The sequence below is a fragment of the Archocentrus centrarchus genome, chromosome 3 (genome assembly GCF_007364275.1).
Source record: "Archocentrus centrarchus isolate MPI-CPG fArcCen1 chromosome 3, fArcCen1, whole genome shotgun sequence".
NCBI classification, from domain to species: domain Eukaryota; kingdom Metazoa; phylum Chordata; class Actinopteri; order Cichliformes; family Cichlidae; genus Archocentrus; species Archocentrus centrarchus.
Window position 1 is genome coordinate 259,272 of NC_044348.1, and position 27,107 is coordinate 286,378.

Sequence of the window (27,107 nt, forward strand, 5' to 3'; positions counted from 1 at the left end):
TACTGAAACTCATTTAAAATGGACTGTGGCAAAGTGGGAAACTGTTCTGTAGTCAGACAAAATGAAATGTGGGGGGGGGGGGGGGGGAGATAGACCCTGTGGCTTGTTCTCAGTGGTCAGATCAAAAAACCTGCTTGTATGGGGGTGCATTAGTGCCTGTGGAAATTGTCAGCTTATACAGCACTGAAAGGTATATAGAGGTTTTAGAGCTCCCGTCCAGACGTCTTTCTCAGGGAAGTTCCTGCACATTTGCTAAATCACATCCTGCAGCTGTTCCAACAGCACGGCTTCATAGTAGAAGAGTCGGGATGCTGAACTGGCCTGCCTGCGGTCCAGACCTTTCACTATCTGTAACATCTGGTGCATTATGAAATTAAAAATATGACAAAGAAGAATCTTGTAACAGACAAGAATGGGATGACATTCCTCTCCCTGAAGTCCAGCAGCTGCTCTCCTCAGTTCCCAGACGTTTCCAGACTGCTGTTAAAAGAAGAGTGGCTGGGACTCAGTGGTAAACAAGGCCCTGTCCCAGCTTTTTTTTGAGATGTGTTGCTGCCATCAAATTAAAAAAAAAAAAAAAAGATTTTCTTTACTTAAAATGGAACATTTTCTCAGTCTAAGCATTTGATGTGTTTTCTGTGTTCTGTTGTAAATAAGATTTTTTGTTTGTTTTATGAGATCTGTAAACCATTGCATTGTTTTTATTTACATGTTACACGACATCCCAGCGTGTTTGAAGTTGGGTTTGTAAATGTGTCATACTGTAATTTACTCATGAAAGTGTCCTCTTTCATATCTATCTCATTCAACATCCGTTATCAATTCAGAATGATTCTTTTGTAATTATAGGATGAGATATAAGGATCATGAACTACCATATTCAATACATATGAAACATAAATATCAATTATATGTTATGCTTTTTATTTTGCTTATGTGAATGAGGGAAATGGGACAAATTGAACAACTCAGTCTCAGCAGAGTTGCCATCATAATCTTGAATCCAGATCCATCCATCCATGTTTTTTTTCAGTTACTCTGAGCAAGCATTTCCACTTACACCAAACTTCAAAGCTTTCTTTTCTTTCTTTCTTTGTAACTGTGGAAATTGTTCATACATGTTTCAGAGCATGATTTACAGTACTAGTCAAAGGTTTGGGTCACAAGTATGTTTTACTCCAAAAACACATAATTTTACTACAGTTCTACAACAGAAATGTGAACGTTAATTGGGTAGATCATACACTATTTGCATATTTACGAAAACAGAAGTAATTTTCTTGACATACAGATTTATTTCTTCTTGTGGCGCCTGGATGAGGTAAGGTAGGCAGGACGCGGTGACTTTGTCGCCCCCCTGTGGACACCACAGGCATTATCTGCGTTTAACGAGGTAATGTTTTTCTCCCAGTAGTACGAGGATAACAAACCAGCCGATCTGAGTTGCTGTTACTAGCTCTCTCAACCGAGGGCGAATGAGCTAAAACCACGGGCAGCATTTTTTTTGCTGAGAAGACTCCTGGCTTATCAGTGACGAGGAAACATCTTTTTTTTCTGTCGGCGCTGTTTGTTTATCTTCGTGGAGTCGTCGGGCTGGAGTTTGTCTGAGGTCTCTGCTGTCCGTGGATTAACATAAGAGTCGACTCCGAAGCGCTGTCATATCAACTAAAGTGTCAAACTGTGGATTGTGATCCTTGCATCACTTGTGACTATTCAGCGGCTGATTGTTTCCTCGGTTTTTGTTGTTAACAAAGTTGAACTACAGCTAAGTCTATGCAAAACGAGCGGACACTTGTTGAAATACAATTTGGCGAGTAAACCTTTGCTCAACTGCGGGTCAGCTTTACTAGCGGTAGTGGAGAGATTTAGCTAACAAGGCTATCAACTTTCTCTAACCGCAGCTGTAAATATTTGGGTAGAAGGTTCCTTTAAAGGATACTGACAGAGGGCAAATGTCAAGCCGATAAAGTGCATTTGACGGAATTGAGATGGGACTGACAGCAGCTTAGCTAACTAGCTGTCGCCGTTGCTCTCCGTTCACTTCCAGCGTTATGTTAGCAGTGACAGCTAACGCTATGTTAACGATAGATTCAAACAAGTGGTTCGTTGGAACAGTGTCACTGTGAAGTTATATCTTGACTTTAACTTGTTATCACCACGACATTTGCCTCGAAAGTTAAAGCAAATATATACTTTGCAAAGTCTCTATTTGTCCGCATTATATTCACAAGCGAACAACTTTTATTAAAGGGAGCGTTGGACATTAGCCTAGCTGCGTTAGCTGTCCGCTCGTCTTGTAAAAACATTGAAACACTGCAGCCAGCCGAGCTGACTCTGAAAGTAACTTTGGTCAAGCAGTAACGTGGGGTCTGGTTTTAAAATACTGATGGGTTTGCTACAGCGCTTTCTGAGAGACTTTGAAAAATAGACCCCACCAGCACAGTCTTTCACTCCCCCACTCCCCCCCCCCCCAAAACAAGTAGCTGAAGTTGTTGAACTGCGGCCCGCACAATGTCCGGCTCCCCGGGCACAGGTGGCTCGAACCCCAGGAAGTTCAGCGAGAAGATCGCGCTTCACAATCAGAAGCAAGCAGAGGAGACGCGGGCCTTTGAACAGCTGATGACGGACCTCACTGTCTCAAGGGTAAATACACTTCACTTTCAGCTTGTTGACATTTATTATTTGTCTTCTACACGGATGTGGTCACTAATTACGGCCACGTCCCTCATTCACACTGGAGCTGTCAGACTTCATCTGCCCGCTGAGATTTCAGGTTTTCAACCAGCAACTTCTCGTTTCTCCTCTGCAGTGGTAAATCACATCCGCCGAAGACTTGGCTTATGTAATATACTCAAGAGCCAGATATTAAGCTGTAACACAACTGGCGATTTGGAGTGCAGCGCCCGACATGCTGTCTATCAAACTGCAGTCAGCTGTGGGAGAGGAATGGGGAAATTGGCTCCTAATATTTGCACCACCCGCCAAAAACTCATCCTGTTTGTCATGGGCGTTTCCAGGTTTTTTTTTCAATGGGGTTGCACAGGGGAGGGGGACTGCGAATAACAGAGGGGGGCCACTTGCACTATGAGAGCTGGGATAGAAAGAGGATGGATAGTATCAGAGATAAATAAAGTGCACAAAATTGGCATGGAAAACACTGGGCACAGCTTATGAGTAGCCCTGTGTCCTAATACAGATGCTATTATGTGAAAAGTGGAGATTTTGCAGTGCTTGCAGGCAGCAGCATGTTAATGAATGAAGGGCATTTCCCATCGAGCTACTCTCATTAATGACTGTACAAAATTCTCAGTGTGAATCTATTCAAAGTGCCAGCAGCACCAGCATTATAAGTGCAATAGTAGTGATACTGCAGTAAATCCAGTGTTACAGCATAAGTCAAAATGTAAGCACAAAAGTATCCTAGGTGGTGTTTCCCCTAGAACTTCTAAATAAAAGTATAACATAACTGCAAGAATAACACTTTAGTTTAACAGCAACTGAAGTAACCTAATTTCGTAACTCTTCAGCAGCCTATCAATATTGTCTCACAATAATACTGAAATTGACAGATATTTTCTGCCTGGGATGTTTTATGTTGGGTTGAGCTTTTTAACCAGTTGCTTACAGCCCTGTTTTCCACCATGTAATCGCTTCAGTAATTTCCATCCACTGTTTTCTCTTCCTGTCCTATGGAGTGTTAGCTGCATTCCATGTGACAGGAAATGCTCCAGCAATGCTCTGTTGAGTCATTCGTTTACATTTGGGCTGCTCATCACCAGCTGCTAGCATCTTCTTCTCCTTTGTAGCCCGGTTGTGCTCCATGGTGCTTTTGCCTCAAGTGGTGAAACATGTTTGTTTTTTCCACCTTTAGCTGGGACATTTTTCTTGCATATTTTGCAGAGTACTGTGCGTTGTTGGAGGTTGTTGAAATAACTCCCTTTTTACTAAATCATTATCGGAGGCTCTTGCTCTCAGACATTCCGGGGATTGCACTTGAAAATGCAAATGCACATACTTTTATATCATGTAAACATTAATACCAGTCATCACTAAACGTCTTAACATTTGTCGTTAGGCCAGTGGAAGTCAGCAAGCCTGGTGTTGGCTGATGTCTTTGTACATCCCAAATGTGACAGCCTCCTCTTGCATGTGAACATTTGCTAGATTGCTGAAAAGATGATCAGAAAATAACTTGTTGTAACTCAAAAAGTTGAGGGACAGTGATTCTCATGTGATGGCGCAAAAAATAAATGCTGTTATTTCTGGATCGATGCCAGAAGTTAATATTAGATGCTGATAATGGCGCTTGATTGTAGTGATCTTCGGCCAGTTGCTCTGTCTGGAAAATACATTTATATTGGTGCTTATTTAAGAAACATCTTTCAGTCTCAGACTGCCTCTTCTCTGAACCTTTCTCACTGTAAATGCTTAAAGGCAAATGTTGTCTTATATTGTAGTCTTTTTTTGTTTTTAATCCCTTAATTGTAAATAGGTTGTAACTAGCATTGTTTTTAGAGGAGTTATTTCTGTGTTTATTTTCTTCATTTTAAGATAATTTCCAGCCTTCAGATTGGGGGAAAAGATTCTGGGACAATATTCTGTAGACAGAAGTTAAAGTTTTAGCAGAAATGCACAGCTTGCTGTTTGAATGTTAAGTCACTACACACAAACACCAAAACCTCCCAGCTGTGAAGCATGAGGGTTTAGAGTGCTTTGCCACTCTAAGGCCTCCATGCTTTGCAGGAACAAGGAATTCAAAACTGAGATGGTATTTTCTTTTTTTTTATCTTAGACACTGAGGAGATGAAAAGTACAACTGTTTGTGTATTATTTGCTATAGACCCAATGCAGTCCATGTCATAAAAATAGTGTCTCCTGGGATGATATAAAGGCCTTTTCACATTATTCTCATTCCATCGGTTGACAGTGGGCCCTTTTTATGAGAGAGAATCCTGAATGGCCAGTCAAAGAGGATGCGGTTTTGAGGCGAGTTAAGTTTGCCATAAGGTATGAACTGTAAGTGACCTTTGTGACATAGAAAAGGCTTGTCAGTGAGGCTGAAGTTGGCCAGGCCAAAGGACAAACTTAAAGCAAACAGCTGGAATTAGAAATAGCTGCTTCAGCATTTACACCAGCAACCAAAAGACTTACTATAAACCCCAGAGAGGCTCCACAGAACTGTGTGTTTTACTGGAGTACACAAACAGACTCGAGCTTCTTCTCAGTGATTTTTGCTGCAGGGAGTTTGCATTTTCCAAATCCATAAATGTGTGAAGATGTTACATAAAGGCTGACAGACACTCAAATAAGAGAGTGAAATTTTTTTTTTCATATGTCCTACATTGAAAATCAGTGTTACTGAAATTTGGAACTAGAACCCGGTTGCTATAAAATATCAGTTGTTAGGCAGTAAAAAATTAGATTTGCATTGCGACATAATGGTTAGATCTTTGTGTACCAGCTTTTCAGCAATGTGTATCACAGACTTTTTGGCTGCTTCCTACCTATACCTATTTACTCCATGGTCAGCTCTAATGTATGCTGTGCTCCACGTGCTGAATCAGAACAGATTTTTGCCACAGTTACTGAACATAAACTGATACATTTGGTGCTAAAAGATAAGGTTTTTAGGCACATCATGGTCTTAGCTTGTCCCTAATTTCTTGCCAGCTTCACAATTTCTTTGTAAATCTTTTGATACAATCAAATTAGGCCAGTCTTTCAGATTAAAATTTTGCCCTTTCAGTGGTCTAAGGAAGACTTGCCCCTCTGATTTGCCTATCCCTGATCACAGCTAAGGACCGGCTCTGTTTACCTTGGCAGAATAAGCTGCCTTCTGCTTTCTGCGAAGTAATCATTGTGGCATCTTTGTAGTAGGCTGCTAGTGTGGAAGCCAAGCTGCCTATTTCCTAGAATGTGTCCCCTGTGTTCAGTGGATTGCACATATAGTTGCCTTTTAATCAGACTAATTGTTTTTTAATACATTTATGCATTACTCCCATGTCTCTGCTCACTTCTAAAATGCAGTTGGAAAAATCAGAGGGAATAATAAGAGCAATAAGAGCACAGTTGTTCTAAAGCAGCTGGAGTAGCTGCTTGCACTACAATATTGCTTCACAGTGACTGAAAAATATAAATCCATTTTCCTCTAAATCCATTTGAGGAGGCACGCAAAGAAGAAATGAAAAATGCCATTTGAGGAGCAATGACAGTATTACAGCAGTGGCACCCAAGTGACCTTTCAGACGTTCAACGGGAAATTGCAGAAATGGAAGTACAATATGTAGTTTTACTTCTGTTCTTGTAAGAAATAATATGATTAGTTAGCACAAATTTATTTTTCATTCTGAACTTGGTCTCTGTACTTACAAATGCTACATGCCCACACTTTCAAAACTCTCACATTCATTCATTTGTTTTTGTCCCCGTTTTCACCGGCAGGTTCAGTTTCAGAAGATTCAGCAGCTTCGTTTGTCTCAGTCAAGGGCGCAGTACTACGGAGGCTCTCTGCCCAACGTCAATCAAATCGGCAACACCAGCACTGAATTTCAGGTGGGAACTCATCACGATCAGAATATACAGCACCCACACAGTCTGCAAATTCAAAATGTAATAACACCTCTCTTAGACTGTAAGCAAAATGAAATATCTTGGACTTGTTAAGCCTAGCACCAGGCAGTTTTTACAGCTTCAGTAAATAATCAATTCCAAATGTTGTTTGAGTCCAGGGGCAGGCATAAGATCTGTCTGGGAAACCAGCCCATAGATTTTTACAAAAAAAAAAATACTGCTTATTTCAGGGTTAGTGCAGTCACACCCTGTCTCATTTCTTACAGCCTTTTATTTATTTACCGGGTTTCAAACCATTAACTTCAGTGTATTAAATAAATGCAATGTGCTGCTCAGGCATGATGCTGTTGGTAAGAGTAAAATCATAAAATACATTTTAGGAAGGCTTTCATTTTGCCAGAATTTTATAAAACAGATTTTTTTTTTTTTTTCTGGTGCAGGTCTCTGTATTAGCACTCCAGCTGTATCACTGCAGTGTTGCTGTTCAAGCTATTGAGTTTCTTGCAGTGCTAACATCAGTCTGAACATGGTCTTCAGATATACTGGTACAGAAATGGGGAGATTTTAGTTAGTCTGAAGTTAAGCTAAAGAAGATTTGTTGTTTAAAAAAAAAGAGAACTCAGCTTTCCTTGAAATTGCAGTCCAGCGTGTTTGAGGGGTTTTTCAAGGCCAGTTGTTTCTGATGCCCAGGTTTGATGTGTAATTCAACTGCAAAAGCAGCAAGACTGTGTACTGGATCTTTAGAAGTGCAAACAAGCTTCTCTCAAGAGCATTAAATATTCACAAGTATCTGCAGATTGGAAGAAAACTGGAATAAAATATCAATGCATCAGTTCTCAGCACTGCTTCAAGCAGTTCACTGCTGTGTGTGATCTAACAGAGCTTTTCTGTCGCACTGGGCCCTCAGTTCTCCAAGGAGTATGTTGTTCTGAGATACATAAGGTGTCCTTGTTACCTGAAAGAATAGCCTTTTGATGTGGAGCAGTCATTGCAACGCTTTGCCCACACTGATGGATAAAGCCTCCCTCACTCGCTGAGTGCATTCATCTTCTCTACTGGGAACAAAATGCCACAAACTAAATGGGTTCTAGATCTCTCTAGATTATAAGCATTTGTTAGCCCTAATTCAATTAAATGAGTGCGGAGTGCTTAATGTAATGCTCACCAAACCTTACGAAAGGCTTACTTCAGTCAGACATAATTAACCCATGTAATCCCAAATGTTTCCTGAACATGAAAATATTAAGATCATGTGTGATTAGGAAACCACTGAAATAATCAGTAACTTTTTTTTTTTTAATTTAATGGAAAATGGGTGAAAAGATGTTTTGTTGACATGTTACATTACACATATTTCACTGCAGCACTGCATTTGCTTAAAATTGATCCTTAATGGTCTATGACAGTGTTTGTGGACTTTTAAACGGAATCTAATTTCCTTATTTTCTGTCACATGTTACAGTTGTAGGTACAACGTTGGACAAACATGGCTAAAGTGTCAAATAATTAAATCAGTGTGATCCAGAACTAAACTCTGCAAGACAAAAGTTCAAGCTGCAGACTGCTCCAGATGTTCAGTTTCATCAGTTTTTCCTACTCTCATTCATAAGATGTCTTAGAGAGGGGCTGTCCCCAGTTTGGTCATCTCAGGCACACAGTGCACAAACCCCGCCCATCAGGTGCTTAAAACCTTCAGTTTGTGAAGGGCATCCAATCTGAAGAAAGTTGGCTTAAAAGTGGGGAGAAGGGAGATGATGAATCTTTCCATTTAACAGTAATTTTTTCCCCTCCTCTGTACTTCTAGTCTGTCCTATTAAACAAAACACATACTTTTTGTGCCAGACCTTAAAAAACAAAAAAACTTACACAGATCTTTTTTCTATTTCCCTTTTGAGGTAAAAACAGGTTTTAGTAGTCCCATTCAGACTATTTAATTAATTACTGTGATTAGAAACACCTGATGTGAAACAGGTCATTTCAGTTAAACAGCTCCTTTGACCAAGTATCAGAAGCCCTTCCTACCTTTTAGGAAACTGCTGTTTTATGTGTGTGATGTGAACAGTGCTTTTCCTGTCTCCTTTACAGGGTGGCTTCCCTCCAGGCTTGGACTCAGTGAGAGGGACACGCCACCATGGCCTAGTTGAGAGGGTCCACAGGGACCGCAATCGGATCAACTCTCCCCATCGCCGACCCCTTGACAAGCACGGCCGGCAGATATCCTTTCAAGCCTGAACGGCCGGTAGTAGGAGATCTCAGTAGTACATTTCTGTGTGATGCAGATGTTGTCGTCATCATGAAAGGTTAATTGACGATGGGGAAGTGGGTGTTGTGGCTTCCAGGTGGTTAGTCTTCTTGTTTTCCCCCTTTTTTTTTATTGGTTTGTGTTTATGGTGTGCTTTAATGTGACGACGCTTACCAGTGTAGGCAGCTGTTTTGTAGCCTCAGGAACAGAATTAGTCATTATGCTAATTTAAAGTGTGACGCAGAGACAGTGTGCATTGCTTTTGCCTAATGGACATTGACAGTAGGAGATTCTCAGGATAGTCTGAAAGCATGCTGAAGTTGTGTGTATTTTGCATGCATGTGTAGCAGCAGATGAGACTTTTATGAGGAAGATGCAGGAAAATAATTGTTCCAGTGTGAGGACTAGAGCAGTGCGTGCCTGACTCTTAGCGGCACCCTTCATAATCTATTTTCCCAGAGTCTCATCACTCCGTGAGAGGAGAAAAGAAGAGAAATCTTTTTCTTTTATATTTTTGTTGTAATTTTCATGCTCTGCGGTGATATAATTCAGGACATGTAAGATTTGACAATGCACAGCTAATTACTGTTTTTAGCAGTCAGCTAAATGCATGTGTGATGTTTGTCAGGATGTATAACAGCTGCGTAGGCTGTTCATGTATAATATAAACCAGTGGTTGAATTTAACTCATGAATCATTAGCAACCAGTTTAAGGGATCAGAAAATGAAAACCTTCTGTAACTTAGATAGACTGTCCTGAAAATGAATTTGCAGTGCAGGAAAGAAGGGCCCTAATGTCTTTTCACAGGGAGCCTGTGATATGCTGTCACTGTTATAATCTTAGATGCAATCACCCAAAAGCAGTAACATCTTCTAAATGATCATTGGAACAGTTAAATTAGTGGAAACACTTCACATGATTTTCTTGATTTGGATTAATTCATACCCAGTATTTTACATTTACCTTTACATCTATCAGCACGGCCATACCTCAAAGCATTTGAATGAACTGATCTTTTTTTTTTTCTTTCTTTCTTTCTTTCCCTGCCTCTGGACAGATGATTCAGTGACCTGTCACTGTGGTGCATGATAGCTGGAGAGAAACTTGTCCTCTGTCTCAGCATGCGAAGTCTTTAGGATTGCGCACCTGTTGGTGAAAACAAATCCAAAACAAGTGCATATTCATTTACCTTTCATTGATGCTTGTTTGGTTCTATAATTCATGCTCAGCTACATTGCAAAGATGACCCAATACTGTTTTTTTTATCAATACATGTAGATGTTTTCAGTGTTTCCCACACATACGTTTTATTTGGACGGGCCACCCATTTATATTAGCCCAAGCACATTTGGTGAGTTATTTGTATCTGAGAGAACCATGCTATAATAGTTATTGATTTATTAGTAGAAAATGCTCTCATTCTTATTTTGAACCTTTTAGTCAGTGCTAACCAGCTAGCACCAGTCCTTCCCATCCTGTGTTTCTCTACTAGCTGATGAGCAGCTTCTCTAGAAGGTCTCTTCTTTTCCTGTTCTGGACCAAATGATCCACAGTTGTCCATCTGCTCTGGAGTGAGCTGGGCCCTCTGTCCAGAACCTGCAGATGGAGAGCTCATTGTGGCCCCAGTGAGCTCACTGAGGTTGCAGAGCAGAACAAAGACTAGCACTGCCAGACACAGCCCAAGAAGTTATACTTGGAGTCTGCCCACTCACTGGAGAGACAGTTGAAATTTTTTTCCTTGTTTATTGTCACTAAGTAAATATAGCTTAGCTCATAGTTCATTCAAGAAAGCATGTATGCTCTTCCTCTCCCTCTCTCTCACACACCCCATGCACATGCAAGCTTGTTACCCCTGCCTTCTGCCACAAATAGAATCAAATTCTATGAGAAACACAGTGTGGTGTGGGGTGGTGTTACGTTACCCACACAGTGGGTTTCCATCCACTCAACCCGATCCTCGCGTTCCATTTTCCCAAACCTCGCAGTTGTTCACAGGTTCTGTAACATGAAAGAAAAGCTAGCTGGGGCATGACCGTTTACTGTTTGCAGTGTGGTCTCTCTTTCTGTCTCTCCATCTCCTCCACTCTGTAGTATCACAGTGCCGCACATGCACAGAACAAACAGCACTGTTCTTTCTACTTGTGCTGCTGCTATTATTGCTTTTATAAGATCAAATGAGTTGCAAAACCATGTCATAAACAGGTTGAATTGAAGAGTGGAAGCACATCACAGCACCTCAGTGTTTGTTTTTCAGGCATACAGGTGCTGATCATAAAATTAGAATATCATGAAAAAGTTGATTTTATTTCAGTAATTCCATTCAAAAAGTTCAACTTGTATATTATATTCATCCATTACACATAGACTGATATATTTCAAATGTTCATTTCTTTTAATTTTGATGATTATAACTGATAACTAATGAAAACCCCAAATTCAGCATGTCAGAAAATTAGAATATTGTGAAAAGGTTCAATATTGAAGACACCTGGTGCCACACTCTAATCAGCTAATTAACTCATGACACCTGCAAAGGCCTTTAAATGGTCTCTCAGTCTAGTTCTGTAGGCCACACAATCATGGGGAAGACTGCTGACTTGACAGTTGTCCAAAAGACAACCTTTGACACTTTGCACAAGGAGGGCAAGACACAAAAGGTCATTGCTAAAGAGGCTGGCTGTTCACAGAGCTCTGTGTCCAAGCACATTAATAGAGAGGTGAAGGGAAGGAGACGATATGGTAGAAAAAAGTATACAAACAATAGGGATAACTGCACCCTGAAGAGGACTGTGAAACAAAACCCATTCAAAAATGTGGGGGAGATTCACAAAGAGTGGACTGCAGCTGGAGTCAGTGCTTCAAGAACCACCATGCACAGACGTATGCAAGACATGGGTTTGAGCTATTGCAGTCCTTGTGTCAAGCCACTCTTGAACAAGAGACAGCGTCAGAAGTGTCTCGCCTGGGCTAAAGCCAAAAAGGACTGGACTGCTGCTGAGTGCTCCAAAGTTATGTTCTCTGATCAAAGTCAATTTTACATTTCCTTTGGAAATCAAGGTCCCAGAGCCTGGAGGAAGAGAGGAGAGGCACAGAATCCACATTGCTTGTTACCCCTGCCTTCTGCCTTCTGCCACAAAGAGTAAAGTTTCCACAGTCAGTGATGGTTTGGGGTGCCATGTCATCTTCTGGTGTTGGTCCACTGTGTTTTCTGAGGTCCAAGGTCAACGCAGCCGTCTACCAGGAAGTTTTAGAGCACTTCATGCTTCCTGCTGCTGACCAACTTTATGGAGATGCAGATTTCATTTTCCAACAGGACTTGGCACCTGCACACAGTGCCAAAGCTACCAGCACCTGCTTTAAGGACCATGGTATCCCTGTTCTTAAATGTCCAGCAAACTCGCCTGACCTTAACCCCATAGAAAATCTATGGGGAAAGGAAGAGACGATACGCCAGACCCAACAATTCAGAAGAGCTGAAGGCCACTGTCAGAACTATCGACTCCATGCCACGCCGCATTGCTGCAGTAATCCAGGCAAAAGGAGCCCCAACTAAGTATTGAGTGCTGTACATGCTCATACTTTTCATGCTCATACTTTTCAGTTGGTCAACATTTTTAAAAATAATTTTTTTTATTGGTCTTAAGTAATATTCAAATTTTCTGAGATACTGAATTTGGGGTTTTCATTAGTTATCAGTTATAATCATCAAAATTAAAAGAAATGACCATTTGAAATATATCAGTCTGTGTGTAATGAATGAATATAATATACAAGTTTCACTTTTTGAATGGAATTACTGAAATAAATCAACTTTTTCATGATATTCTAATTTTATGACCAGCACCTGTATATTTACAAATGGAAGCAAAGCCTGTGCTTGCTTTTTATTTTGGTTACTTTCGTTTGAATAAAAAATGCTTGTAGCATTGACATAAAACAGTGGTTCACATCATGGAGTAGTAGAATAGGAAATGAGAATATAGACTGCTGAGACTGTACAGTTTCTTTTTGTTCAGATTATATGTATACTGTAATGTAGATCATACTGCATTATATTTAACCTGGGTGGAGGCCCCCTGTCTTGATGTCCAGTCTTGTTAGTGTCAAAACAAAAGCAGTTGTTCCATTTGTTTTCAGGTAGATAGCCTCAGTTTCATAGATGTGTACTGCACATTCATGTGGTCTGTACAGGTCTTGAACAGTGCAAAGGTCAGTACAGAGGTTTTCCTGGCTCAGAATGTGCCGTTCGGGTAATGGGTTGACTATGTACATAAGCACAATTGGTTCATGGACAGTAAGGCAATGAAATTGTATTACTTTGTTTAACAGTATTATATGTGTTTTCCTGTTAATATCTGGCTATTTGAATAGCAAAAACGTATAGGGCAGGGTAGAGAAAACTCCAATCAGCACTGGTCAGAACTGGTGCTTCTTTGGTTCTTTGCCAAAAACAATACTATTGTACATAAAAAAAACAAGTACACTTTGAAAAAATTAGATGGGTGAATTAATATTTTAATTCACCCATCTCTTGTCAGCTGATGTGCATGTGTTTGAGGTGGTGCAGTCTCACTGAGACTAAGAGCTGGGAAAGCAGAATTTAGCGTGACTGTAAATGACAGCAGAATGAATAAAAACTCTAACGCCGAGGCTGGAGCAAAAGGATTAGTTAAACAACATAAAAACATTTTCTCAATATTCACTTATTTATCTTGTCATCTGATGAGCATTTTGTATCAAAGGACACCTGAAGCCAAGATATTTGTATCAGATTGAAACTGGGAAATGTTTAATCAGTGCATCCCTGCTCAGGCTGTTTTTCACTCTGGTTTACTGCAGTGCTATATTTTTAGTTTTATTTTTTGAATGATATTCCTATTTCATGCTCGCCACTCTTGTAGAGTGAGATTGTTCATTAATTTTTGTTTTAAATTTTTTTTTCTTTTCAACATATCAGAAATGAGAGACGTGTGGCATGTACACTCTGGGGTTTGCTCCACCATTGTGGTTGTTAAAAGGTGTTGATCCAGTTTGACTAGATTATGGCCTCTCTTCTCCTGTGTCTGGAGAAACTATAATAGTGTCCTTTCCCCTTTTTAAACATACCCAAACTTGTGTTTGGCTATAGGATAAATAGAAAAAAGGGGATAGGATAACACAGGGCTTGACCTATGTTTTGTGTGAGAATTGATGAATGACAGGAGGTATCCAATTTCTAGTATAAATCTGCCCCACTGCTATTAGTAATTTGTCCAAGGCCCACACAGATAGTTATGGAACAGCAGTCAGCCTTGTGTGGATTTGCTTGAATTTGTTTAAACCCTCCTCCTAAGCAGCTACCCAGTATTTCCAGAGCAGAAAATCTCGACTTGCAAACACTGAAAGAGTAACTGTTGGCAAGACAAAAAACGCCACCCTTCAGAAGTCCTGCCCTCTCACAGACAAAGCCAGGAACTCTGCATCAGCATTCAGTAGTAAATCAAATAATGCTGTCATTGTTTTGTGCTGACCCAATAGTAGAGTTGTTAGGCAGCATGTCACAGCAGGGAGTCATTCCCCTGCTCTCTTTCCCCACTCATGTTGTGTCTACATTACACTACACTATCTGTACAAAGGTAAAAACTCATAAAAGAAAAGACCTTTTTAAAATGTTCCATTGAGTGTCTCTTCTTTCATTCTTTACTGTTGACTGTATGCTTAAAGCTATAGAAAGAACACATCCGTGTCCATTTTTAAGTAAAATCTAATTAGGCAATTTAATTCCAACTAAAAATGTATTGTCGTCTTTTAATTCTGTGTTGATGTGTCTTTCTTTGAGTCGGTCATTTTCTTGACAAAAACCTACGTAGAGAGCTCTCCATATGGAACGGTGTACCTGTCACCACCTCCGGACAACAACTGGAGAAGGTGAGTAGTGCCTCTGAGCTGCTGACAGAATGCTTATTGTCTTCTCTTCTTCCTCTAACTAGATTATTTTACAACAGGAACTGTTTCCTCCTGCCAGTGTATTTCCTGCATCAAGCCTCTCCCTGCTGTTATTGCTGTTATTTTCTTTTAAAATCCAGACCCCAGCTATCTCAATTAAACACAAATCAGAGATGTGAGTAATCGCTGAATGTCTGAGGGAAGCACTGGAGCAGGCTGCTGGGTGGAGTTGTTGGCCTTGACTGTTTCTGCACAAATGTTTCAAGTGTGAAAGTGCTGTGTTGGACCTTAGAAGGCTACGTCTAACTAAAGGTGTTTGACAGATAGCCTTTTGTTTTAAAGGTCATGCCCAGCAGCAGTCATCCTACTGTTAAGGGACTTGTGTTGTCACTGCCCTGTGGTGCAGAATCTCCAACTTAGCTGAAATTCAATCTCAGTATCTGCTGGAAAACTATGCTAGACTGGGTGCCTGTGATCTGAGCTGCAAGATCTTTTTTTCCTGCTCTGATTGAGCCTACGTAGAGCAGTCGATGTGTTGGTAGACAGCTTTTCCTCAGTGTTTACAAGGCAGTGAATTATGGGCCTGTGATAAAAAAGCTCAGCCAAGCTCCTCCCTTCTCACTCTTTCAGTCTTGCTGTGTCTCCACACTTTGTGTTTTGTATGCTTGCTTGGCCAGCTGCCAATCATCCTGCCTAGTTTTCTTCCACAGCGCAGACATTGGCCAGGCTCTGCATTTGAGTGTACTATAACAGCTTGTGCTGAAGAACTGAATAAGGCCCACGCCCTTGCGTCATTGTTGATAGCACAAAACAGGTTGGCTGACAAACGTCCTCACGGAGCAGCCAGACGTCAGTGCACTCGGAGTGGGTGTGTTTCTTAGAGAGCCATGTGGCACGAAGAACTAAAAAGCGACTTTCACATTTAATTGAGGCAACACTGCTTTGTCCCAGACTTCTTCGGGGTGAATGATTGAGCTTCTTAATTTAGTGTATGAGCAAACGTGACAATAAATTTTACTTGATTCAGTTATTGCACCTTCTGTCGTGAAGGCACACACAGAACAAAAGGTGAAGTGATTGGATGGACCTTTCTGTATGACAAACCTGTTTTTCTGTAGCTTTTAAATTGACTGAAGCAATTTTTCATTATTTTTTTTAATACACATTCTCTGTTTTTTTTTAGGTGCACAGTGCTCAGTCTTTTTGATTGCTGCTCTTCTTCAAAATAAATTAAAACTATTTATATGTAAACCTGTGAAATGGCAAAGAATGTCGTCGCTTCCCACATTCCTCATGGCTATTTTTTCCTTTGATCTTCTTTTGTCATTGCCTCTTCATAACCGTGCTGCATATGATTTGCCTCAACTCTGTCAAGTCTCTGCAGGCCAAATTGAGCCTCTTGCTCCAACCTGCAGCAGATTGTTGTCACAGTGTGCAGCAGGGATAAGCTTCCCCCTCAGCAGTGGATTTTGGCCTACTTTACTGTCACAGGCAGAGGAACTGCAAGTACCATAATGCTGGTTTTAGCTCGTAACAAATTTGGAACCACATTGGGCAAATTCTTCTGTCCAGTTTGTCTGAGCAATCAAGAGTTTGAAAGCTCAGAGTACATCCCAGTCATTCTGCTCGATATCGGCATATCCACCTGCCATCAAACAGTTTTATACAAGTGTTAGTTTAAATGTATTTCCATTTCTATTTGAGTAAATTCTAATACTCTGTGATTAGTGATGTGAGGCCACTTTTTGACTAATACTGAGATTTATATCTGGCTTGCTCAGCCAAGACAAACAGTACTGTGTAGCCAAAAAAGCTAATTAGCATCCTGAATTGTACTTATCAACGTTTCCAGATTCTGGATTTTAAAAAAGCTGAGAAGAAGTCATTGTATAAACCTTGACTTAATCCATCAGTGTCCACTGTGGAATTTTAAAATTTCCTCTGCAGCACCCGAAGTACTAACTGAGGTTAAAACACATAATCCCTATTTAAAAACAAAAAAACTGTTCAGAATTTGCAGTGTGATATTATAATAAGAGTGAATTAATTTAAGACAAAAACTCTGAAGACGCTCATCACACCACAACAAAGTGTAGTCCACGTATGACTCAGAATAGAGGTTAATGCAAGAGCTTTTAAGAATTAACCTACAAAGATCCAATTTAAAATCCCTTTAAGGGTCAGGGTCATGGTCATAGACACAGTAGCACAGTGGAATGTGATTGCCACTGTTGAGAAATGAAAAACAGTAACATAATAAGATATTTGGAATTGAAATGAGTTCCTCTCAATGCTTTTTATAATTTAAGATTGAAATACGTGAAATAGAGTAAGTTATTTCTGGTGCTACTCTTCTTGATGACTATGTGATATTAGTGTTTTCATTCAGAGTTAGATTTTTGAAAGCCATAAATGAAGACCATGGGTATGCATTGCACACTCATATTTTTATTTTTTTCTTAATAAAACAAATGTATATTTCTAGTTACATTATGGAGAAATGCTTTTCTTTTTTTGACTGTATAATTCAACAGTGCACAGTGATAATCCATGTTGTTATAGAAGGAATTTGTGTGTGTTAGTGTTTGAGACGCCTCGAAAAGCAACAGAGGTCATCAATTAATGATAATACAGGCATAGCCATTTTACAAATTAGGTCATGGTCGTTGGACTGGCAGCATTTGGCAAGTGTCCTTGTACTGTAAGCTGTCTGTGTGGGCAAAATGAATGAGCAGAACACAATCTCTCTTTTGCACAATCTGTGTTATGTTTTTCTTCTCAGCCTGCTGACGGATCTTGTAGCTTAGATGAAGACATAACACACTGTTGGAGGGGAAATGGGAAATCTGTTTGGGCTGAACTCTTGTCAGATTTGGGAAGCTCTTCTTCGGATAGTCTGCCAGGATGTCCCATTGATGAAAATTCTGTTGTTGCAATCCATTGCAAGAGGCTATTGTTAATATAGTTTATATATTTAAAACCACTCACACTCTCGTCCAAAGAACACATCAGTGGCTAAGGTTAGTAACCATTCAAGGAAATAGTGTGAGGCCTTGTGTTGTTACAGTTAGAAGCAGATCCTCTCGCTTGACTGTCTCAGGGGAGAGTGAGGTGGTAAGTATTTACAGCGCCAGCTACATCTGCACTGCATTACTGTTAGTCAGTTGTGGAGAAGAGCCACTGAATATTTTAACTGTTTCACTGCATTAACTATCTCCGTGTGCTCACTTTTACTTCTTAAATACTCTCTGAACCACTCAGAAATGGCATAGAGCAAACATCTGTAAATTTGCTCAAATCATCTCAGGAGAGCAAGGGAAAGATGTCAAGTAGGCATGCATATTTTAAAAGGCACCATTTGTTAAAGTGTTATGTCATATTTGGCACTGGCCATGTTTTAGTGAATTGAGAAGTTAAGACCATTATCCTTTGTACCTCATCAGTCCCAAATTAATTTTGCATTATGATGACAGGCCCAAACATATTGGCAGAGTAATAAAGAACAATATTTGGGAACAAGAAGAGCAAGAAGTCCATTGAGAGATGATATTATAGACATTCTGCATCTTGGTCCCATCCACATCAAAAGTCAAGATGGTTCTTTTCAGTTCAATTCCAATTCAGGTTTATATATGTAGTCCTAAATAGCAAGAACAGTTGCCTGAAGGTGCTTTATATTGCAAGGTAAAGATACAACAATGAATAATGACTTTATGAATAAGCATTAGGTGACAGTGGGAAGGAAAAACTCTCTTTTAACAGGAAGAAACTTCCAGCAAAACTACACTCAGGGAGGGACTGTGACCTCAACTGGTCAGGGGTGAGGGGAAAGAGAAAAGAAAAAGGACAGCATAGGGAGGCAAAACAAAACAGACTATGGAAGAGGGTAGATGACATTTAATGACATGCTGTGGTTGTAAACACCTGGGGAGTGAAAAGAGGTGTATGGAGACCAAACGAACAGTGTATAACAGGAAGTCCTCCAGCAGTCTGAGCCTATAGCATAACTAAAGAATGATTCAAGGTCACCTGATTCAGCTTTAACTATAAGCTTTATCAAAAAGGAGAGTTTTAAATCTAATCTTAAAACTAGAGAGGGTGATTGTATCCCAAAATGGGTAGAGGTCAGTCAGTCAGAAAAAAATACTATACTGAGGTCTTTAAGATATGATGGAGCCTGGTTATTCTAGACTTTGTATGTGAGGAGAAGAATTTTAAGTTCAATTCTGGATTTAACAGGGAGCCAATATGGGAGAAAAATGATCTCTTTAATGTCCCTCTTTATTGTACTCTCGCTGCAGCATTTTGGATCAGCTGAAGGCTTTTCAGGGAACTCTTAGAGCAATCTGATAATGATTTGCAGTAGTTCAGTGTTCACTGATCTGTGTTGAGCAGATGCCCCCTCGTTCTGGCTTGCTATCAAAAGTTGGCTAAAAGCTCCTTTGTGGTGGGATGTACTGCTAAAAGTCTTAGCAACCTTTTTTAAAAAAAAAAAAAAAAAAAAAAAAAAAGCATAAAACAAACAAACAAAAAAACTTGTATATTAACAAACAGGGACATCAGATTTATCCAGTATCGAAGATGGAGACAGAAACCATAAATGAATGGCTCACATCAGTATGCAAAAGGTCTGTGTTCAACATGTATTTTTTTTTTGGCGGGGGGGGGGATCAGAAAGTCCTCACAAGTTATGTCCAAAGATAGGCCTCTCCCGAAGGCGAGGGAACCTGATATGCTTATCCAGAAACCAGCTGCCATAATGAACAAACAGGCAAAACTGACGATGGTGACACCTTTCATAATTTGAGGAGTGAATCTATTGAAGTGCCAGCAGCAGCATTATAGTGCAATATTAGTGATGCAGCAGAAATCAAATGTAAGCACAAAAGTAGCCTAGATAGTGTTTTCCTGGAAATTTTAAGTAAAAGTATAACACAACTGCTTAACACTTTGACAATAACTAAAGAAACGTAACTTCGTAACTCTACAGGAGTCTGCACAATACTGCTGCATTATAAAACTCAAGAACATTTTCTTCCAGGGATGTTGGGTCTTTAACCTGCTTAAAGCCCTGTTTTTCCACCACTCTGTGCTCCTCCTGTCATATGAAGTGCAGCTAGCGAGTGCTCCATTGATGCTTGGTGGAGTAATTTGTTTACATGTGGGTCGCACGCCCCCAGCTGCAATTCCTCATTTGTAGCCTGGTTGTACTCAACAGTGTGTTTTTGTGTGTTTGTTGAAGTAACTCTCTTTTTAGGTACTAAATTGTCCCTGGAGGCTGACACACTCTTGCTCTCAGACATGCCTGGGCTTGTCTCATTGTTGCGTATAAGTGGAAGAGAATGATGGATGGATGGATCTGTGCTGTTTTATGAGTTCTGGTGGCAAGTTCCCCAAATAAATAACACTAAAATCAATGTTAATCTGTGGGTGATTATTGATCTTATCTCTGTTATTACATCCAACCAGTAAGAAGAATACCTGACAATGTTCAGGTATTTTACTCTGTGGTTGTTTTATTTTTGGAGTTATAAAAGTGTTTTTCCATGAGAATTCCCACCACAATCCTGAGCTTGTGATGGTAGAGATTGTGGAGAGACCTCTATTATCTTAGGTTACATGAAGAAATGGAAGACATTGTAAATCTGCACGTGAACTTTGGCAGGTCTGGAAAAAAGGTGTACCCAGCAGTGTGCACACTTTGTCTAGCCACTGTTATCAATAAAATATTTGAATAAAAACTGCTTTTTATAAAGGTGATTGGAAAATACACATTTGCACACATTAACACATCTGTGAATTTGTAAAAAGATGACTGATATTGAGGTTTACAGGCACTGTTACATAAGCTAAGGGATCGCCAGGCATGAGAGAAATGCAGGGGAACAGAGCTGTTCTCATAGCCTTTAACCGCCCAATGACCAACAGTCTGGCCAGCAGAATATTTTATCATCTCCCTGGATTTATTTATTTATTTATTTTTTGAGGATTTTTTTTTCTTTGAGAAAAAAAGGAGTTGTATCTCAACATGTCCATCTGTAGTGAGTTGAGCCAGGATTATTGATATCAACCATCTGTTCTTCCTACACACTAACACCTTTCTAGACAGTCCAGTGTTAGAAAGGTGTAGTGTTTGTTTATTTATCTCTTTTTCTTTTGACTATATGCTGATGTGTGGGAAGAAGGTTCTTATAGGGAATAAGTTCCTAAAGATGCTTGAGGCATAAAACCTGAGTACAGCTACGGGTCCCTTTGGAGAGACCATCTGCTTCAGGGTCAGAGCCTCAATCCAATCCCACGCTCTCCTTCTCTTCCATTCACCCATCTTTGGCCTGCTGTTCCTGTACCAGCTTCTCTTGGGATGAAATCTCAGCCCAGGCTCCCAGGAGACTGCAATGTAGAAAAGCCTTCCAGAGAAGAGGTCTTAAATTTTTCCACACAGCTTCTTTAGATGATGTTTTGTGATGATTTCTAAGCGATTCTGCCCTCTATTGAGTTGACCTGATGGTATCTTTTTATATGAAAAATCTTATATTTGTATTTGCAAAAAAACAACTATTCTCTCACCATGAATTTGGTGCACCTGCAAATTGTGAACTCCAGGATGCTGCTTAAAACAAAAACATTGGTTGGTATTCAGATATACAAAGCTGCATAAACATAACCAGTCCTGGATAAAATTAGACTGGTCTGCCCTTTTTAACAATCACATGTATTTGTGCGAGTTGAATATTTGTTGTGGGATGGGTGGGTGCCACAACTAATCTGCATTCCATAGCCTATGTCATATCTAAATATAGGTATCAGTACATACTGCAGTAACAAGCATTATCAACCAGGTAATGTTACACATATTGTCGGGCAGGCGAATGGGTGGTTGTCCGGGTGGCATCCAGTGACATGTCCACTCAATAACTCGAGAGCCATTTGATCCACACTTACCAAACTTCATGGGTAGATAGCTTATGACAAAAGCAAGGTTGGGATTGTATATGAGGTCTCTGAGGTCAAGATCAAGGTCACTGTTACTAAAAATAGAAAAACGGTGTCCACTCAATAACTGGGAGACAATGAACAGGGTTAATACAGTGTGACGGACGTATTTTGCCTCGCTGGGTAGTGCTCTTGTTAGTTGTTGGGTTTTTTTGTTTTTTTTTACACTGATCATCAGTTGCATGAAATGACTGTACCATGTCAGATATGCTCCCCTGTGGTATGACTGCAAATTTGCAGGCTTTCAAACTCAGAAAGCGTAATAATAATACTGATCATGTTTATAGTGTGACACCCCCTGTATTATTCTGGGTATTAGTTTTTTGAGAGGCTTCTGTGACTAATAATTCAAGGTTACAGGTCTTAATTTTCAATTTAAATTTTCGATTGTCTTAAATTTCCAGTATTGCTAACATGGATAATTTGGCCTCAGATAACTGTAGGCTAAACATTTGTGGTAAGCTGATTAATGAAATCATGCTTCCGGCTTACATCAATTGCATGAAATGACAATCCCAGGTGAGGTGCAGCCTGGACAAGTTGCCAGACAGTAACAAGCATAGACTGTATATAAAAGGTGGGTGTAGCTTCTGGATCTGAAAAATAAAGACAATGCATTTCTGCAAGTTGCAAAAGGAAGTCTGATCATAGAGAGTCAGTCTCTTGTCTGTGACCTCAGTAAAGACTTCCTGATCAGTTTATGATCTCAGCGCTAGTTTCAAGTCTTACAGAACACATATTAGTGTTCACTGCCTAAGTTATAGCCCCCATTATAGTTGGAAAGGACAGTAAAGCAGGTGTGCCTTACCATGTAATGGGCAAGTCACTAGCCTATGAACATGCAGTGTCACTTCATTTGCTTCCAGTCAAATAGACCCCTGGTTTTTCATGTCCGCTTCATGTCCACAGCAAGATTGCAATGGTGAAAACACTTCACATAAGAGCTTTACTACACATTGAATGTTGTCACAACACTATGTTGTACGGTGGTGCCTTGTAAGAACCAGCCCACATTTTGTCAGGGTTGGGAAATGATAATTATGGAGCCCCACTGGCAGAGGTCGGGGGAATTTCTGTGAGAAGAAAGTCATGGTGGGCACATTCTATAGGCTACATCTGAGAGCCATTGTTGAACTTGATAGCCTGTCCTGTAACAGCTTATGTGTTTCCAGCTTTGAGCCCAGAAATGCATGGATCTTTCTCTGCATTGGTGGGAAAAGGGATAGGAGAGAACCAGGTGCACTCACACAATTTAAAGTTGTCAGTAACCATAACTTGGACTGTAAGAGGAACCTTCAGCACTCAGAGAAAGCCCAGACAGGCTTGGCGAGAACATACAAACTCCACTCAGAAAGAACCTAGCCACCCAGCAGATTCGAACCCAGAACTTGCTGCTTGGCAAATGAGAAAAAGGAAGTTGCAAAATAGGCTCAAGGCTCATTTTTTGCACCATGGGGGCCCTAGCTGGTTAGATCTGCCCTGTTGTCTAACATTGCTGAGAATATAAAATGTTTTTCTCTCTACACAAAAGGGAAGATTTGGCTAAACAGCTTGGGTTTCTTTCCTCATCTGCTTTAATTTTACAGGTAGCATTGAGTTTCTAGATCATGACTGTTGCACGCATCTTTCTTCTTTGACAGTTTGGTTTTCCAAGGAATGGCAGCAGAAAAACTGGAGCATTTCGCTGGTATATACCAATAAAGCATTCTACAAACGTGACTGCCAGCCTGACTGAAAAGATGTTGGTCTAGTTTTTGAAAAGAAGTCTGTTTTATTTCTTTGCATCATAATTTCATATTTTAAGAAGACTAGATGTGCCAGTTAGAGGAAAAACAAACATATTCGATGTACTTTCACTCTAGGGAAGAGTCAAGATTCTCTTTTTTGAAAAACCATCCATCCATCCATCCATCCATCCATCCATCCATCCATCCATTTTTTGAAAAACGCTTCAGAAAAATCCACTTAGTCACTGTTCCCACTCCATTGTTTCAGGCTTGGACAATGACTCTCCACATTAAGTTGTTTACATTGTTTCTCACTGTTTTTGTCAGAGTGTTGCTGAAGTCACACATTTCTCTCTGCATTAGATAGAAGAGAGCAGCTCATAATTCAGCTGCAGGTTTATAAACCTGGCTTGCTTCTTGTTAGCTCTCCTCTGTCTTGATTTTTTTTCCTTCCCCTCAGTCTTCACCCTTTTTTTTAATATATTCTCTTTCCATTTTCCTCAGAAATAAAACACTGTGTTGTGGTGCGTCTTGAGTATTTTCCATGGTCTTTCTTCTTTCCACACGTATGCCAATGCAAACGTCATTTTTTTTACAGGGATATTTTCTCCTCTTCCAGAACTTAAAGGCTGGAGCCAAGGGTTTCTGCTTTTACCCATTAAATTTATCTGTCATGCTTTTCCTCTGTCTGTCTTTGAAGGGAACAACAGCCATGGACTGAGGAAAAGCGGCCGGGGTTTAGATTAATATCACAACTCAACAGGTGACCCCTTGACCCCATCCCTCTCTTTCTCGGTCTCTTTTTTTTTCCTCTGTCTGTCATTACTGCTTTATCCCTTGCTTAGAGTGGCAAACAATTCTGTTCTTTGTATTTTTGCAATCTCTCTTGGCCAGATAACGTCCTGATTTCTGTCTGTTGTAAATCTCTTCCTGATTTGTAACATCTCAATAATCCTCTTCTTTCTTCCTTTGAAGCACTGAGATAGAGGACCACAGAGTCTCAGCTACAGACTCTTATCACTAATTTATTTTTCTCTTTGTAGCTTTTCACTCATGTTTTCTGTCCGTAACATTAATCAGTACTTCTCTTACTAACCCAGCTGTAGGACTCACGGCTTTTTTGCAGTTTAACATCAAGGTTCCTTACTCACATCTTCTTACTTTCAGCCTTTTTACGTCAACCCTGAAATGTTACGTTATTTCTGAAAAAGTTTCTCTTTGGTTTCTCTGATTTTTCTGAAATCAGTGCAAGTCCAGTTTGTATTGGTGGCAGTTGCAGGAAAAGGTTTGTGAACATTTTGGAATTTAAAAAAAAAAAAAGAGTTTTTTACTCATTACTCATAAAATGTGGTCTGATCTTAATCTCAGTGTGGTCACAAATCTGGACAAACAGGATGTGACCACACTGATAACACACAAACAGTTGTACTTTACCTTTTTTATGGAAAACAGTGGTTTCCTTTACAATGTCTTTTTCTTAACACCATTCTTCTTCAGTTTTTTCTTATTGTGGACACAGAAGTGGAGATTTTCGCAAGGTGCAGAGATTTCTGCAGGTGTTACTCTGTTACCCTTGGGCTCATTTCTTTTCACCTCTTTCAAGATTGCACAGTTTGCTCTTAGTTTGGACATCTGCTCCTAGAGAGAGAGAGACAACAGTTTTGTCTATTTGTCAAAAGTGGAAAATCTTTTTTGGTTATCTATAATGATTCTCCCAGGACTTTTCTTTAGAAGAACAGGCTTTATCAGTAACCACATTTTGTATGGCTTTATGTAAAAGGAGGGTTACCTTTACAATATGCACTTCCAGCCGTTTCTTCTTAATTGGAACACCTGAGTGCTTTAAAAAAAAACAAAAAACCCACGGTTTGTGTTATTATTGGTATTTGCATGAAAAAACACTGTGTTCCTCCCAGCTGATCCCCTGAGAATCAGCTGGGGGGTGTTAAAATATAGTAATTTTTGCATATTCATTGAAGTCATACAAAATTCTAGGCTTTCTACTGTTTTTAAGTTCCGTCGCTTCAAAGTATAGGGTGGTTGAAATTTAGTGCACAATCAATTTTATATCAGTTCCAAGTATCACAATCTCTGTTTTTATTCAGCATGATTTTTTTTCCCATAACCAACTTTGAGCATCACCATTTAGGCTAGGTGGTTGAAACTTTACCCAGATGCATGTTTTTGTTTCTTTGTTTGTTTTAAACACTGATCAGAAAACAAATAAAACATCCCGGGTAACAATGCTTGTTTCTGTTACTACTTCAACAACACTAAATTGCTGCAGTGTTGCTATCAAAACTACGGTATATCACATGAGATTGATACTCAAAGCTTTAGTGGGTTTTTAGTACCAGTCTTAGGTTTTACTTTATTTCTAAAACGGAGGGTATTTGTCAAGGGTAGGATTTGAGAAGTTCTGGACAAGTGTTGCAATCATAATACAGTAATGTTACAGTCAGAGAAAAGAGTGATTGGGGACCGTGCACAACCAAAATTATTTGAACTCCGTGTAGCGAACTTGTGATCTTGTTGCCTTTGAAATGGCTGCTCCTAAGATGGGGACGGGGTCAGCGATCAAGCTCAGTTGCTGTCTTCAAAGCGACTTTAGTGCTTTGATGGAGTCAGTTTGCAAGTGAATGGGAGCAAGTTGGCTCTTACATTCAGTCTGTTTGTAATATTATGGCAATTACCTGTGATAAATCAGTGAAAATCACAAATCTGTTGTTTATACAGAACTTCAAACAGAAACTTCACATTAACAACTTGCATACAGAGTCCAGTCAGAACCTCATAGATTTGAAACAAAATCGGAAATTCCTTCACAAATAATGACGTAGTTACGGCAGGACTGTGATTTAACTGCAAAATGATACAACCTCAGCAACCTTGATTTTATATAGGAATATAGCCAGAATACCACCAGTTGGCAACCATTGGAGTTGAGTCCCCTGTTGTAAAAAGACACATCACAGACGGGTTGCGCTCATTGGCACAGACTGACAGATTGATTGCAATGTTTTGCCTCTCATTTACAAACTGCATTCAAGGATGATCGCAGTTAGTTCAAGCCGGACAGCAATTGTTGGGAGACAGGTTGCATCCCATCAGGCAACTTGTGCAGTCGTCCTGCAAATGAAAGTGGTAGTCCACAGGTTGACAGTGTTGCATATTCAACCTTTGGGCAACCGGTTGGTCTGAGCTACTTCCAATTGGTCGCCGAATGTGAAAAAAATTGCAATCACTGAGCAACCATGGTAGCAAGGAGGTTGCCGTCCTGTTGTGACTGAGCTATAAACACAAACCGAAGCCTCCTTGGGATAACTGTCATTAAAAACATGTCCAAAGCTTTTAATGACAGTATGAAACTTAAGACATTTCTTTGATATTTTTATTTTATTTAAGTTTTGCAGGTACAAGACTGCTTCAGTTGTTGCAGTTAGGTTTTGATTTTTCTAAAGTTTAGTAATAACCTCACTTGTGAATGCTCATAAATCTGACTTAAAGAATGGAGACAAGACCACATTTGATGAGTATTTAATGCAGAAGTCTGGATATTTCCAAAGAGTTTACACATGTTCCTGCAATAGGAGAAAAGAATTTGATTATGTCTCAATTTTAAGTGTTTTGATGGTAATTCAAGAGTTTC

The 27,107-nt window shown here is 39.8% G+C and overlaps 1 protein-coding gene across 2 annotated transcripts in view; it reads left to right on the plus strand.

The window, feature by feature from the left end:
* The first annotated feature begins 1,396 nt into the window (after positions 1–1,396).
* Positions 1,397–27,107, plus strand: part of crtc3 (CREB regulated transcription coactivator 3) — a 50,001-nt gene continuing 24,290 nt past the window's right edge. The window contains exons 1-5 of one of the 2 annotated variants that reach the window (XM_030720957.1): positions 1,397–2,643; positions 6,442–6,552; positions 8,656–8,784; positions 14,659–14,720; positions 24,159–24,221. In XM_030720957.1, coding sequence (XP_030576817.1) covers positions 2,512–2,643; positions 6,442–6,552; positions 8,656–8,784; positions 14,659–14,720; positions 24,159–24,221 — 497 coding nt within the window. In that variant the 5' untranslated portion in view covers positions 1,397–2,511. The remainder of the gene's footprint in view (positions 2,644–6,441; positions 6,553–8,655; positions 8,785–14,658; positions 14,721–24,158; positions 24,222–27,107) is intronic. The other variant, XM_030720964.1, reaches the window with a different exon arrangement.